The 14,051-nt window shown below is 41.8% G+C and overlaps 1 protein-coding gene across 1 annotated transcript in view; it reads right to left on the reverse strand.

Annotated features, from left to right (window-relative positions):
• Window positions 1–14,051, reverse strand: part of LAMA1 (laminin subunit alpha 1) — a 78,812-nt gene that overhangs the window by 25,960 nt on the left and 38,801 nt on the right. The window contains exons 24-30 of the mRNA XM_064379417.1: window positions 13,610–13,726; window positions 10,722–10,904; window positions 10,252–10,406; window positions 7,953–8,096; window positions 6,923–7,056; window positions 5,049–5,199; window positions 3,852–3,976 (exon numbers count right to left, since the gene is read on the reverse strand). Coding sequence (XP_064235487.1) covers window positions 3,852–3,976; window positions 5,049–5,199; window positions 6,923–7,056; window positions 7,953–8,096; window positions 10,252–10,406; window positions 10,722–10,904; window positions 13,610–13,726 — 1,009 coding nt within the window. The remainder of the gene's footprint in view (window positions 1–3,851; window positions 3,977–5,048; window positions 5,200–6,922; window positions 7,057–7,952; window positions 8,097–10,251; window positions 10,407–10,721; window positions 10,905–13,609; window positions 13,727–14,051) is intronic.

Consider the following 14,051-nt stretch of genomic DNA (forward strand, 5'->3'; position numbering starts at 1 on the left):
CAACACAGCAAAGGGCTGACTTGACTCACTAGTTAATTACAAAGCCATTCATCTGGAACAGATCATAATTATGTTCCAAAAATAATTTTCTGGAATGTCATAAGGCTTGAGAGTGAAACTTGGATGAGGATGGTTTTTGGGTAGGAGTTTGAACTTTTCTCAGTTAGAGGCGTAACAACCAAACTCAGTGCCACATCTCCAAGCAAGGCAGTCTAACCGAACAGTAAAAATGTTTCCATGGATGATAAAACAAAATAAAAAAAACAAAAAATAGTGCTTTATGAAACCTGAGGTTTCAAATGTATAAATTGCCTGCGCTCTTGCTTTTTCAAAAATTTCTATCATGTAGTCTCTTTTAGGAATTATAACTTAAAAGAAATGCACTGCATAAATTTCTCAATTGTGGTTTAATTCTTCAGTCTTTAATACTTAAGCCTGTAGCTTCCTAGCCATATGTTCTATTGCTCTACCTCTTGGCCAACCACAGTTGCGTGTGCCTGAGGATAGAGGCTCTAGACTACTGGGGTTCAAATCCCAGACTCCCAACATACTAGCTGTGTGAACTTGGAAAAGTCACCTAACCTCTCTGTGTGCCTTTCCCTTCATCTATAAAACCGGGATAACCATAAAACCTCTCTGGGAGGGCTACCCCAGGCAAAGTTCTTAGAAAAGTGCCCGGCATACAGCAGATGTTCTCTCTCATTATTTTGCTGTGTTCAGAGGTCCTCCATAAGCCGGTACCCATTTTTGCCTATGAAAAGCTGAGCCTCACAGATTAAATTACCTTGTTCATAGACACACCCCAAGAAATCATAAAGCCAGGTTTCAAGCAAAACTCCAGATATCTGTCTTGGTCCTCAGTGCACGGCCCTTCCCTCCCCAGAGCATGTGAGCCCTCCTCTCTCAAGAAGGTAGGGGCTTTGTCCTCTCCAGAGACCGTGAGCCCTCCTCTCTCAAGAACCTGGGGGCTCTGCTACTGGGTTCTCTCCCTCAACATGACCTGCTGAAGTGTGGTGGCCATGAAGGGGGGACCTCAAATGAAATGATGACGGAACATGATTGAAGACTTGTCCCCATGTCAGTCACTTCCCTGAACTTCTCCCAGAGTCCCTGCTGGCTTCCCGACTATGACCAGAGGCATATGTGCCTCAACAGTCGGCCCAGGTGCCTGTTCCCCAAGTGAGCCCTGCCTCCATAAGGGCCCAGGACAAATCAAAGCTCGATTCATCACAGCACTTCATGGACAGCTCTGTTCCAGCCTTAGAAATGCCGCATTCATTACCCACAGGTTCAAGTGGGAGCCTGCAATCAGGCAGGCCTGGGGTGATGCCCGCCCTCCGCAGCGCTCAGCCCCGTGAGTCTGGAAGAACCACCAGACCTCCCTGGTCCTCCTAGGGCTCCGTCATAAGATTTGGATAATCCTGATCTGACCTACTAGCATGCCCTGCTGCTGTCATGCAAGGGTGTGAGCTAACCCTGGCCCAGGCTTGGGATGCTACTTCTCCAACTATGGCCCCTTGCCACAGCCCATGCATTTTCTGCTTTCTATACAGGTGTTTTCCCCTAAGTCATGAGATATCTGAGCCATGAGATATCTGAGGACACATGTGAGGCATGTGGGCATGACTGGTACCTAGCAGAGGGCCCGGAACACAGGTGACTGACTTGTGTCAAAGGCCAGCCGAGTAGCCAGTACTCTCTCACAATGTCCACTTGTAAATAATGCAAGGATTATGCCTGTTAATTAAATAAAGGGTCTTTCCATATTTTTTTGATGGGATTGTTAGAATCAGTGGTTAATTTTGTAATATCCTTTGAGAATGTAAGAGATTGCTCGTAATTACAAACAGTGATACCATGTACAAGTGTAATAATACATTCAAAGAGGAATAAAAAGTTTCAGTTCATTTACTTGGTAATATAAATCACATTTAAGAGTAAACACTCAAAAATTTTTTAAAAATCTAGAAGACATCAATTCACTGCACAAATGATTTAATAATGGCAAATTATACACAAACATGAAAGGGTCAAGGAATTACCATCTAAGTCTGCTAAAATGGATTGTTACTAGAATTAGGTTATTAACTCTTTGAACTAAAGTTTTTGTCTAACAGGAGAAGGGGTGCAGGGGAGACTTTACCTAAAATGAAGACAGTTCAATCAATTTACAAACAGACATAAAGTGCCAGTCTGTGCCTATGTCAGCACTTGACAAAGTATGTTTTATGAAACAAAAGCAACTCTAAACACATTTTTTTTTTTTTTGAGACAGGATCTTACTCCGTCACCCAGGCAGAAGTGCAGGGCTCAAGTGACCCTCTCACCTCAGCCTCCAGAGTAGGTGAGACTACAGGCACACACCACCATGACCGGCTAATTTTTATATTTTTTGTAGAGAGGAGGTTTCTCCATATTGCCCAAGCTGGTCTGGAACTCCTGGGCTCAAGCAATCCACCTGCCTGGGCCTCCCAAAGTGCTGGGATTATAGGCATGAGCCTCACCCAGAGGCACCTTTTCCAAAAGGGTTCAAGGTCAAGTGAGTTCGGGCAATACCGCAACTCTGGAGCAGTGCCTGTCATCACCTCGTGAGGCAATAACATTATTTTTTTATCACAGCTGCCAATTACAAAGCCATGCTTTTTCACACATTTATTGTCAAAAAAAAAAATTATCCTGTGACATTTACCTACAAAGCAAAGCCACATCACTGTAGGAGACCAGTGATAAACAAACACTGATAAAGTGTTTCAAGTTTATAAAGTATTTTCATACACATCATGTTGTGTGTTCATCACGACGATTTTTAGAGGTGGGTAAGACAAATACGATGATCATTTCTCTTTTCTGGAAAAAGAACCCAAACCCCAGTGAGGTGAAGAGACTTACTATCCAAAGCCACCAAAAAAAATTTTGGTGGGGGACTTGGGCCAGAAGTCTGAGAAACTTAGACTCCAAACCCAATATTCTTTTTCAATCCTGAGGCTACAATCACCAAGCCTCTGGTCCTAACTTTTTAAACAAGCAAAGGGAGGGGAAAATAGCGAAGAGAAAGCATAAACTACAAACCTGACAATGACAAAATGAAAATTCACCTGTGAATTTCTAAATGTGCTGTGAGTTGCTTTATCGGATCTTGTCACTGCTCACTGTTAATTACAGATAGCCATCTGGACAGAGCAGCCCATTAGACAAGATAAATTATATTAGATGTTACATTTCTCTAACAGAAAAAGGCGATTTATTGTCTTAATTACTAAAGTGATGGAAAATAGATCTTATATATTTAAGGAGTTGCAGTTACTTTGTTATAAAATAACAGGGCTGGAGGGGAAGATGTCGCACTCAGTAAGATTAAGTCATTAAATGTCTTTATATCAACATATGCAAAAAGATATTGATTTTTCTCTATTTCCTAATGCATTTTATTTCTGGAATTACAGAACTTGGTTTGGAATTAAAAAGTACTTATCTGTAAAAATTGACCACGCATGAAAAAATTCTTATCCTGGGAGGTATTTTCAAAATAAAAATGTACAGTGATTTACTGAAGATTTGGCTGTGGCTCTCTGAGACAGAAGGTTGTTTGAGAAATTGTCTGAAACTTTTAGGATTTATGATCCATGATCAAAACACACAAGATATAGGAAAAAGACTACTTCTTTATAAAGGGTTAAAAATGATACCCATGCTGCTCTCAGTAACTAATCTACATTATATCCTTTGCAATAAGGCCAGCAATATCACAAACTCCATCCTTTCTTCATGTGTATGTATTAATAAATTATTTCAGCATTTTTCAGATGTTAACAGAAAGACATACTACGTTCTAAATCATGGAGACTTCTTACCTTCCGAAGCACCCATGACACTTGCCTTCCCTTTCAATATAGTTCCACAGGCCGATCGATTTTCCATTCAGGAAGGCCTCTCCCAAGCAGCCTTTAAAATGAGTCACCTTCACAGCAGGAGATTTCTAATTCAAACAAGCAAACCAACATAACCAATACATAGCTGACGAAGCAAAATAAATTCTCCAAGTGCACAAAATTTCTCCCTGGGAGCTTCAATCTAACAGATCCAAATTTGTTAGAGAGAACATTAGAAAAAGGGCCAGTTTGTAATCACTGGATTTCCTTCCAGTTATCAAGTGGAATGAGTGATGACTGGGCAGGATCTTAAAGATCATCTCAGTGACTAGGGTTGATAAAGAAAAGCGTGTTGTACGGGTGAAAAAACAGATAGCCAAGTGTGTGATTGGTAGAGAGGGCCCAGCGGGACCTGAGACCTGGACTCCCACTTCAGAGCATTGAACCACGTCCAAAAAAATGCAATTATGTTTGGTGAGAGAATAACTGATACAATAAAATAAATATGGTGGGCGTTTTTGCTAAACACTAATTAGTATTAATCAACTACCAACTAGAGCTAGACTAGAGATAAAGAAACTTCACAGAAATTAACATGGAGCATTGAATTTCCTGTTAATCATTCGGAAAGAAACCCAAATAGCAAGATGAGCCATTGGCTTTTTCTCCATTTATGCCACAGATTAAGCATCAGCCTTTACTGTACAAAACCAGCCCAACTCTGCAGAGGAACTGTCAGGAAGCAAAACAAGAGGAGCAGAAACATCTTCATCTACCTAGGATATATTCCACCATCTAAACATATGACTCTTTTATTTACTGTTTTTTTGAGACCGAGTTTCACTCTTGCTGCCCAGGCTGGAGTGCAACGGTGCGATCTTGGCTCACCAAAACCTCCGCCTCCAGGGGTTAAAGCGATTCTCCTGCCTCAGCCTCCTGAGTAGCTGGGACTACAGGCATGCAGCACCACGCCCGGCTAATTTTGTATTTTTAGTAGAGATGGGGTTTCTTCATGTTGGTCAGACTGGTCTCGAACTCCCGACCTCAGGTGATCCGCCTGCCTCAGCCTCCCAAAGTGCTGGGATTACAGGCCAGAGCCAACCTGCCTGGCCCATGACTTTTATATATAGATAAAAATCAGCCAATCAGTCCTGTTCAGAAGAACTCTCAGAATGTTACCTTGATTTGTCCTCCAAGACCTCCGACGAACATGAGTGTTGAATTGTTTACATCCAGAACCTTAGCTGTCCCAGGGGATTTACTTGTTTTTGTTGGTGGATTTTGATTTGAGTTTATTTCCTTTACACTCAATAAACCCATGTTTCCAAATCTAAGGGTCACAAAGAATTGCAAAAGGAACTTTCAGAATTTCAAGTTGGCATACATACATCCCCATGTTTCCTTCACACCCACCATCCGCTGCTCCCAGAGGGCCCCACAACAGAACCCCTGCTGGTCTCCTGGCTTCCCGTCTTGCCTGCTGCCCCCAAATCTTAAAGAGTAGTTCTTCTGAAACAGAAATTTCATCATGTTGCCTCCCTACTTAAAACATTCAAGTTGAGCTAAACTGTATCTGAAGATATGTCTACTCTGTAAATATTATCCCATTTTGTAAATAAAAAAATTCCCAACACACCATAACATTATGGAAAAGTGAAAAGAAAACATATACTTAAAGCTGCTCAAAAAGTGATTACCTCTGGAGGAGGATTTTAAAAGGAATAATTTTGCTTTGTGCCTGAATTTTAAGAAAATGCACCCCCCAACTGCATTCTTATTTTCTGTCCTTGTCTACATGCAATGTGCTGCCAACCACATGCAATTTCTACCATGCCACACTTTACTCCTCTTTCCTGGGGAATAAACATTTTACCAGGTTGGCTGCCTTACATATAGACTTTCTGAAAGTAATATTCTTTATTTTTTAATTTTTTTAGAGACAGGGTCTTGCTCTGTCTCCCAGACTGGAGTACAGTAGTGTGATTATAGCTCACTGCAGCCTCAGCCTCCTGTGCTCCAGCGATTCCCTGCCTGAGGCTCCCGAGTAGCCAAGACTACAGGCACACACCACTGTGCCTGGATAAATTTTTAAATTCTTTTAGAGACAGGGTCTCACTATGTTGCCCAGGCTAATCTCAAACTCCTTGTTGCTCAAACTCCTCCCACCTCAGCCTCCCAAAATACTGGGATTATAGGAGTGAGCCACCATGCCTGATCACTAAAGGTAACATTCTAAAGGTAACCTAAACTTTTAGATATTTTAGACATTCTAGAGGTAACCAAAGCTTCTCAGTTTTTTTTTTTTCTTTTGATTGTTGATTTTGGTAACAAGTTAGTTTCTCCTGTAGTAAGAAAAAAAATCCATACCTTAATTTCTTTTTAAAACATTTTTTGAACTTTTTTTTTTTTTTTTTTTGAGACAGAGTTTCACTCTTGTTGCCCAGGCTGGAGTGCAACGGCATGATCTGGGCCCACTGCAACTTCCACCTCCCGGGTTCAAGCGATTCTCAGCCTCCTGAAGTACCTGGGATTACAGGTGCCTGCCACCACGCCCAGCTAATTTTCTTGTATTTTTAGTAGAGACAAGGTTTCACCATGTTGGCCAGGCTGATCTTGAACTCCCGACATCAGGTGATCCACCTGCCTCAGCTTCCCAAAATGTTGGGATTACAGGCGTGAGCCACCGTGCCCAGCCTTGAATTAATTTTTTATTATATATTGACAAGTTATAGTTGTACATAATTCCAAGGTGCAAAAGGATGTTATGATTTTTGGATATGATGTAGAATGATTAACCATCAATGTGTGAATGGATAAAGAAAATGTATTTTATACACAAATACACAATGGAATACGACTCAGCCTTAAAAAAGAAGTAGTTCTGTCATTTGTAACAAATGCTTATTTCTACAGCTAACCTAAACTAAGTATTGTTTAGTTATAATCTGACTTTCCAGAAGTTTCAAAGCCTATTATATGATGTTACAAGCATATAATTATTACAAGACACACTTTAAAAAAGAGAGTTGCACTGAGAGAACATTATCTACCACCTGGCTGCATGGATACTGTGCCATCTGTCGTCATCAATGGGAAAATCTGGAAACTCCAAGCGTGTTGACCCGGAGCCCAGGTCCCACAGGAGGGCCACTTTCCCTCGACGCATCTCCACTGCAAGGAAATCAGACTGGGGGCAGGGCATGAGCGGGGATCAGTTTACACACTGGACTGTTTGCTGATCACCAGAACACTTTAAGACTCAATTCTTACAGTGTTTTCTCTATTCTTAAAAATAAATAAATTAATAAAAAGCAAAACTGCACAATCTATTTTCTTTTGTTTGAAATGGTCCCCTCCCTGGAGCTGGGGCATGACTCACGGACCTAGGGACATTAGCGCCTCCCTGCATGCCTGGCACGGCCCTCCTCAATGCCTCCCATAGAGTCCCCAGGAAAATTCGTCGAGGGTCACAGGCAGTCCACAGGGAGCACCAGGGAAGGCGCTGAGCTTGCTCATTTTCCCAGTCTCCAAGGTAAGATATGGATGTGAAATATGCAGTAAGACAGGAGCCATGAGACCCCCCACCCCGTCATAGACTTGCGTGTGCTTTGCATCTGATCTCCTAAGAAGACATTTCAGATGCTACATGTGCTTGTGAACATCTTCTGCCCTACACACCCAAGGCTTCTGTTCTCACTGGCACACCCAAAGTATCAAAGACATTTCATAGGCACTTGCCGTCTGGGGACGACTGGAATCCTTGGCAAGAAAAACCCGAGGGCAGCTTGATGATTCTGATATTCAGTCACTCCAGGGGTCACAGGGGAATCACAAAAAAGTTCCATCCCCAGGGCTTGCGATTAAGATGGCCTCCTTCAGAAATGTCACTTACCTTCTCACAGGCATTCAATTTGGTCGTTTGCTCATTTTTAATCTAATGCTACCATTTTAACAAAGATTAGTCCCTATGGGAGATTTAGAGATTTCACTAAGGACTATTTTTTTACAAAATAAGTAAAAATTCAGAAAAATCTAGAAATGCATAAAAGACTCAGTGTTGTCTTCCAAATGTCCATAACTTACAGTGGTGCTGCTACCGAGGTAGAAGAGAAGATTATCAGGTTCGTGTGTCTTAACATTTAGTATTAAGGTGTTGTAGTTACTGGAGGAAATCTGAGGCTGGTAGGCCCGAACGCAATCTCTGTCTGCAGACACAGCAACTTTAATCTGTAGAAGGAAAATGAAAGTGTCCCCATCATTTAGTGACACACACCGGCAGCTCACCAGCAGCTCGGTAATGCTATTCTGTAATGAATTTTCACTGAGGCAGGTTTCTTCTCTTGATAATACACAATGATTCATGTTTAATAAACTGACATATCAGATGGTAATAGAAATGATTTCATTTAGTCAAATGTTTAAACATGAGAAAATCAGTGTTAGTTTTTAATAAGTTATTTTACATAGGAAACCATCTTGCTCACATAAGATTTAATTTTTTAAAGACAAGGATCTTAACACCTGGGAATCTTTTTGCCTGACACAGAGAGGATATTTGATCATCATTTGGCGAATAAATGGAGAGGTAACATATTTATTCACTTGGCAAATATTTAAAGAGTAATTATTGCACTTACTACATATTTCTTTGAGTAGTAATTCTTTGCATATATATCTTACATTAGTCTTAAAGAGTCTAAGTTTGGTATTAACCATAGCATCAAGAACCATTCCTTGGGCTTACATTTATTTATTTACTTATTTATAGACAGGGTCTTGCTCTGTTGTCCAGGCTGAAGTGCAGTGGCGTGATCATAGCTCATTGCAGCCTTGAACTCCTAGGCTCAAGCAATCCTCTGGCCTCTGAAAGGCCGGTTGCCTCACCAGGAGCTCGGACGCACATCCCCCCCACCTTTTTTCCAAAAGCTCGGACATGCTCGGGATGTTCCCTTCTCCCTTTCTCGCACAGCCTGGCTTTCCCTTAAAGAACCCAGTATGCAAGCAGGGTCTTGTGATTCTAGCCAATAAGCAGCCAAGTCTTTCTAGCCAATAGCAGCCGAGTCTTTCAAGCCAATAGCAGCCGAGTAATTCTAACCAATAGCAGGCAAGTCCTGTATGCAAACAAAGGCTTGTAACCTTACCCAATAGTAGTCCTGCTCTCCCACAACCAATCGAGCTCCTTCACTCCCTATAAAACCCCACGTCTAAGAGAAGTCCATGTGACTTCTCCAGTCCCTCCTGTCGGACCGCAGAACCTCGCCTGGGAGCCTGAATAAATTCCTTCATATTGGATCTTCTTGTGTTGGCCTCAGTTTCTTCCTTTTTAAACTCAGCAAGAACCCAAGAACAAACCTTACAGCCTCAGCCTCCTAAGTAGCTGGGACTACAGGTTCACACCACTAAGCCTGGTTATTACTATTATTATTATTATTACTATTTGTTTTTAGTAGAGACAGGGTCTCACTATGTTTCCTAGGCTCATCTCAAATTCCTGGTCTCAAGCAATCCTCCCACTTCGACCTCCCAAACCGTAGGAGTTATGACTGTGAGCTACCATGCCCAGCCTATACGTATTTAGCAACTGTAACTGAAACAGATGGAAGCCAGAGCTCACGGTTACCAACATTCTTTTTCCAATAGCAAGGAAACTTGAGGGGAAAAGAGACAGCCCTGTGCTCTTTTTTCTTGCCTGGAAAGCCTCAGGCAGACAAATGCAAGCCCAGAGGCTGCATTCATCCTCTCGAAGTCCCCAGTCACATGACAGCTACACATTCTCTCAAAAGGAAACTTTTTTCCCTTAGAGCACAGCCAGTGCCACGTGCCATGGGTAAAACATTTTCTCATGTTTGAACCGCTCCAGGTGTCCAGTGCTTTAGGCATTTAGCGACCTGGATTTGTGCAGCCTTCGTGTGCATACAAACTGTTTTCTCAGACAACTACTCCAGGATGAGGCTCATACTATGCAAACATTTTAAAGACTACTTGGAGTATCAAAACTAAGTTGGTAAAATGAAGAAATAACACCACATGCAACCCGTAAACTCAGAGTGATGTCAACCTGTAGATTTGACATGTTCCACACCATCCAGGCTAATAGTTTTAAATTTAGTCTATAATGATAAATCTCCGTAAAGACATAGAGATCTATTTTCTAACAACATTTTGAAGCATGCTGAATAAAAGCAGAACTCAAAGACAATGAAGCTAGTTATTGGCTTTAAATACACCTAGACAGGGCTGTGAGGAAGACTGGATTATTGGGATCTGGGTCTTTGGGAGTCCTAAGGGACCCAGTATGACTGAGAGCCATGTCTGCATGAATTCCCTGGGACCACACATGACCGAGAGCCCAGTTATGAAAGACACGGGGCCCCAAACTCACAGAAGCTGCTTGTTTCCGGGCCTGGCTGATCAGCAGTTTAATTTCTGATAGGTTTCTGCTCAGGTTCTCTTCTAACACCTTCAAAGGCTTCAACCGATCAAACAAAAGGTTGGCTTGAGTTTCCACATCTTTAACTTTTCTTCCAGCCAAGAGAGCTAACAAACACAAGAAGGCAAGAGGTGGCAAGGAAGTTGGAGAGGGGGGAAAAGAAGATTATTGATTGTCCATTAACAATGCACTAGGTAAAACAGCACCCTAATAATCAAATCCACGACATTTCGTACATAGATAAAACATGCACCAGTAGCATGCATTGCCCATGGCCCTTCTCTTTATACAGGCTAATCCAGATGTTGGCATTCTTTTACTTCTCAGAAACGTGGTGAACAATGCACCACTGTGTGTGCTTAGCTAGCTCCACATCTGCCTGACGCAGACGGTCACAATTGGAAGGAAGGGCGCTGACATACTGGCCATGGTGGAGTCCTGTAGTAGCTGGTGCGTCTCTTGTAACGTGGTGTTGACCCTGGACAGGCTGGCAGATGTGGTCAGCAGCTCCCGGCTCAGCTTCACCACATCCCTCAGCGTGCTCACTGCGCTCTCACTTGCAGACGTGGCCAGCTCTTTGGTTTTGGCTCCTTTGTCTCTTATACCTAAAATAAATGTATATACAAGCATGCACTTTGGTGCTTACACACAGAGAAAGAATAAAACTACACCAAACATAATTTCACACAGAAATATATTATTGTATGCTTGCTTGTTTGCTTTTTTTTCTTTCAGGTAGTGGTCAACGGCCTAAGAGCTTCTTGTTTCTGACGGCAATATTAAAGCTCCGTATCATATGCCCTACTCTGCCCTTTTAGGGACAAATGAAATAATTTTTGTTAATAGTGCTCTGGAATATTATTTCAATACACAGTGAGATCACAAAAGCAACGGCCAATCACTGTGTGATCAGTGTCTTACATGTTAATTAGCTAAACTTCTTTATTTGAGCCCTTTTCCATCACCCACTTCTCATCTTCATGAAACATGTTCTCCATATCCTTTCATGTCTGGATAATAAAGATTTGGATCCTAGGTCTGCAGCTATGGTGAAAATGTCTTAGGTTAGAGGAAGAGATATTTTCCCATAGCATTAACTGGCTGCTAGAAGTAATAGCAGAACAACGCCTAAACACCCACTCAAGGTAAATTGGAATTCAGTTATTCTAGAAAATCTGGGTGAGGATTTGTTTGTGTTTGTTTGTTTATTTGTTTGTTTTTTGAGACAGTCTTGCTCTGTTGCCCAGGCTGGAGTGCAATGGCGAGATCCTGGCTCACTGCAACCTCCGATTCCCAGGTTCAAGTGATTCTCCTGCCTCAGCCTCCTGAGTAGCTGGGATTACAGGCACGTGCCACCACATTCGGCTAATTTTTTATATTTTTAGTAGAGGCGTGGTTTCACCATGTTGGTCAAGCTGGTCTTGAACCCCTGATCTCTTGATCTACCCACCTTGGCCTCCCAAAGTGCTGGGATTACAGGTGGAAGGCACCACGCCTGGCCCTGGGTGAGGATTTTTAAAAGGCACTATTATTCATTTTTGAAGTATTTAATCACACACAAGTGGGGCAAAACATTTACAGCAGAAAAAGCTGAAAAAGGGGTATACAGGTGGCCTTTTCACTTTTCTTACAACTTTTCTGTAAGCTTGAAATTATTTTCAAATAACAATGTTATTAAGTATTTAGTCAAAATATACCATAGCGTCCTTATAAAAAAGAAAACGAAAAGAAAAAAAATCTTCCAGATCAGAAAATGCTCCATTGTTCAAGGTAAGAAGTAAGGCCAACGCAGCCATGCCCAGTTTCCCCAGGTAACTTCCATGCTTACAAACAGAAACCCTGCAGACAGAAGGACTTTGTGGCTTCTTTTTTTAAATGGCTTTAAAGCATTTTAAAGTGCTCCTTTGAGCACTTCAGAAGACTTTTTCAAAAGATACTTATTCAGAAAAAAAGAAGAGGGGCCGGGCACAGTGGCTCATGCCTGTAATCCCAGCACTTTGGGAGGCCGAGGCGGGTGGATCACTAGGTCAAGAGATCGAGACCATCCTCGTCAACATGGTGAAACCCCATCTCTACTAAAAATACAAAAAATTACCTGGGCATGGTGGCGCGTGCCTGTAATCTCAGCTACTCAGGAGGCTGAGGCAGGAGAATTGCCTGAACCCAGGAGGAAGAGGTTGCAGTGAGCCGAGATCGTGCCATTGCACTCCAGCCTGGGTAACAAGAGTGAAACACCGTCTCAAAAAAAAAGAAAAGAAAAAGAAAAAAAGAAGAACGGGTACAGTGGCTCAGGCCTGTAATCCCAGCACTTTGGAAGGCCAAGGCAAGAGGGTTGCTTGAGGCCAAGAGTTCAAGACCAACCTGGGCAACAAGTGAGACCTAGTCTCTACAAAACAACAACAATTTTAAAAGTAAAAAACAGGCCAGGCGTGGTGGCTCACGCCTGTAATCCAGCACTTTGGGAGGCCAAGGTGGGTGAATCACCTGAGGTCAGGAGTTTGAGATCAGCCTGACCAACATGGCGAAACCCCAACTCTACTAAAAATACAAAATTAGCCGGGTGTGGTGCTGCATGCCTATAGTCCCAGCTAGTCAGGAGGCTGAGGCAGGAGAATTGCTTGAACCCATAAGGCAGAGGTTGCAGTGAGCCGAGATTGTGCCACTCCATGCCAGCCTGGGCGACAGAGCAAGACTCCATCTCAAAGAAAAAAAAAGTAAAAAACAACAAAAGAACAAAAGAGAAGTTTAAGGTGATGTACATAATGTACTGCAGCATAATTCATTTGTATTACACTGTAAAAAATTATCCTATTTACAATTTTAATGAGTACCACATTTCTAAATCATCAGTATGAAAGTGATCAGTGAGCCTGATGTTTTCCTGCCTCACTAAAGAAGATGGCCAAGCAAGCAGTCTTCAGTTTGCCACGTTTATAATGAAACTGGCATTTTCCCCTAAGGCAGGTAAAGCACATTCCAGATTCTTCACTTGATGACTTTCAACGGTCCTTCTTCCTCTAAGCAATGTGTCAAGCCCATTTCAAAAGTAAGCAATTCAGATGGTAATATGCAATCTGTTTTTAAGACTATAATTCTAGTAGTTTGATGCATGTGTTATGACATTATTTTAAAAAGCAGTGATTTTCATTTCTAAATCATATTCCTTTGCAAGTAAAAATTCTGCCAATCTTAGTCTGATTTTTTGAGCTACAGCTTTCATTAGTCTTGAGGCAGGACTTCCTTATGCTCCTGGGTGATGCTTTTACAATGAGAAGACATTATTTAAAGCAAGAAAGTCCTTTCCACTTACCTTCAGGAATTGCTCTAAGTATCAAGAGTGATTCATTGGTCTTCCTGGTAATTTCATCAGCATTCTCTTGAAATCTGTTTGTCTTATTTCTCAATTCACTCAGTTCTAGTGCAATACCTATTTAAAGGGAGAAAAGTGTTTCCTTTCAGGTTAGCCTACTAAAAAGTTGCCTAGGCAACAGCTTTATCATTCTTGACCATCTACAGAATCCATAGCTTTCTAAAGAGACTCCCGATATTGACAGTTTTCCCTGCAAAACTGAACACCATTCATTATAGAAATTAAGAGTGTCTTTCTAGCTTGATACATCATTTTCTCTAGTTTGTTTGTTGACTTTTTCACTAACATTTCTACTTAAGTTTCATGTCCGATTTTACTAGAGCTCAAGGATGAAGAGCTGTGTTTAAGTCACTCAGTCTTAATCAGATGCACTAACTTCCTA

This window comes from Aotus nancymaae, unplaced genomic scaffold (genome assembly GCF_030222135.1).
Source record: "Aotus nancymaae isolate 86718 unplaced genomic scaffold, 86718_ANA_hifiasm-v0.15.2.pri h1tg000020l, whole genome shotgun sequence".
Classification (NCBI taxonomy): domain Eukaryota; kingdom Metazoa; phylum Chordata; class Mammalia; order Primates; family Aotidae; genus Aotus; species Aotus nancymaae.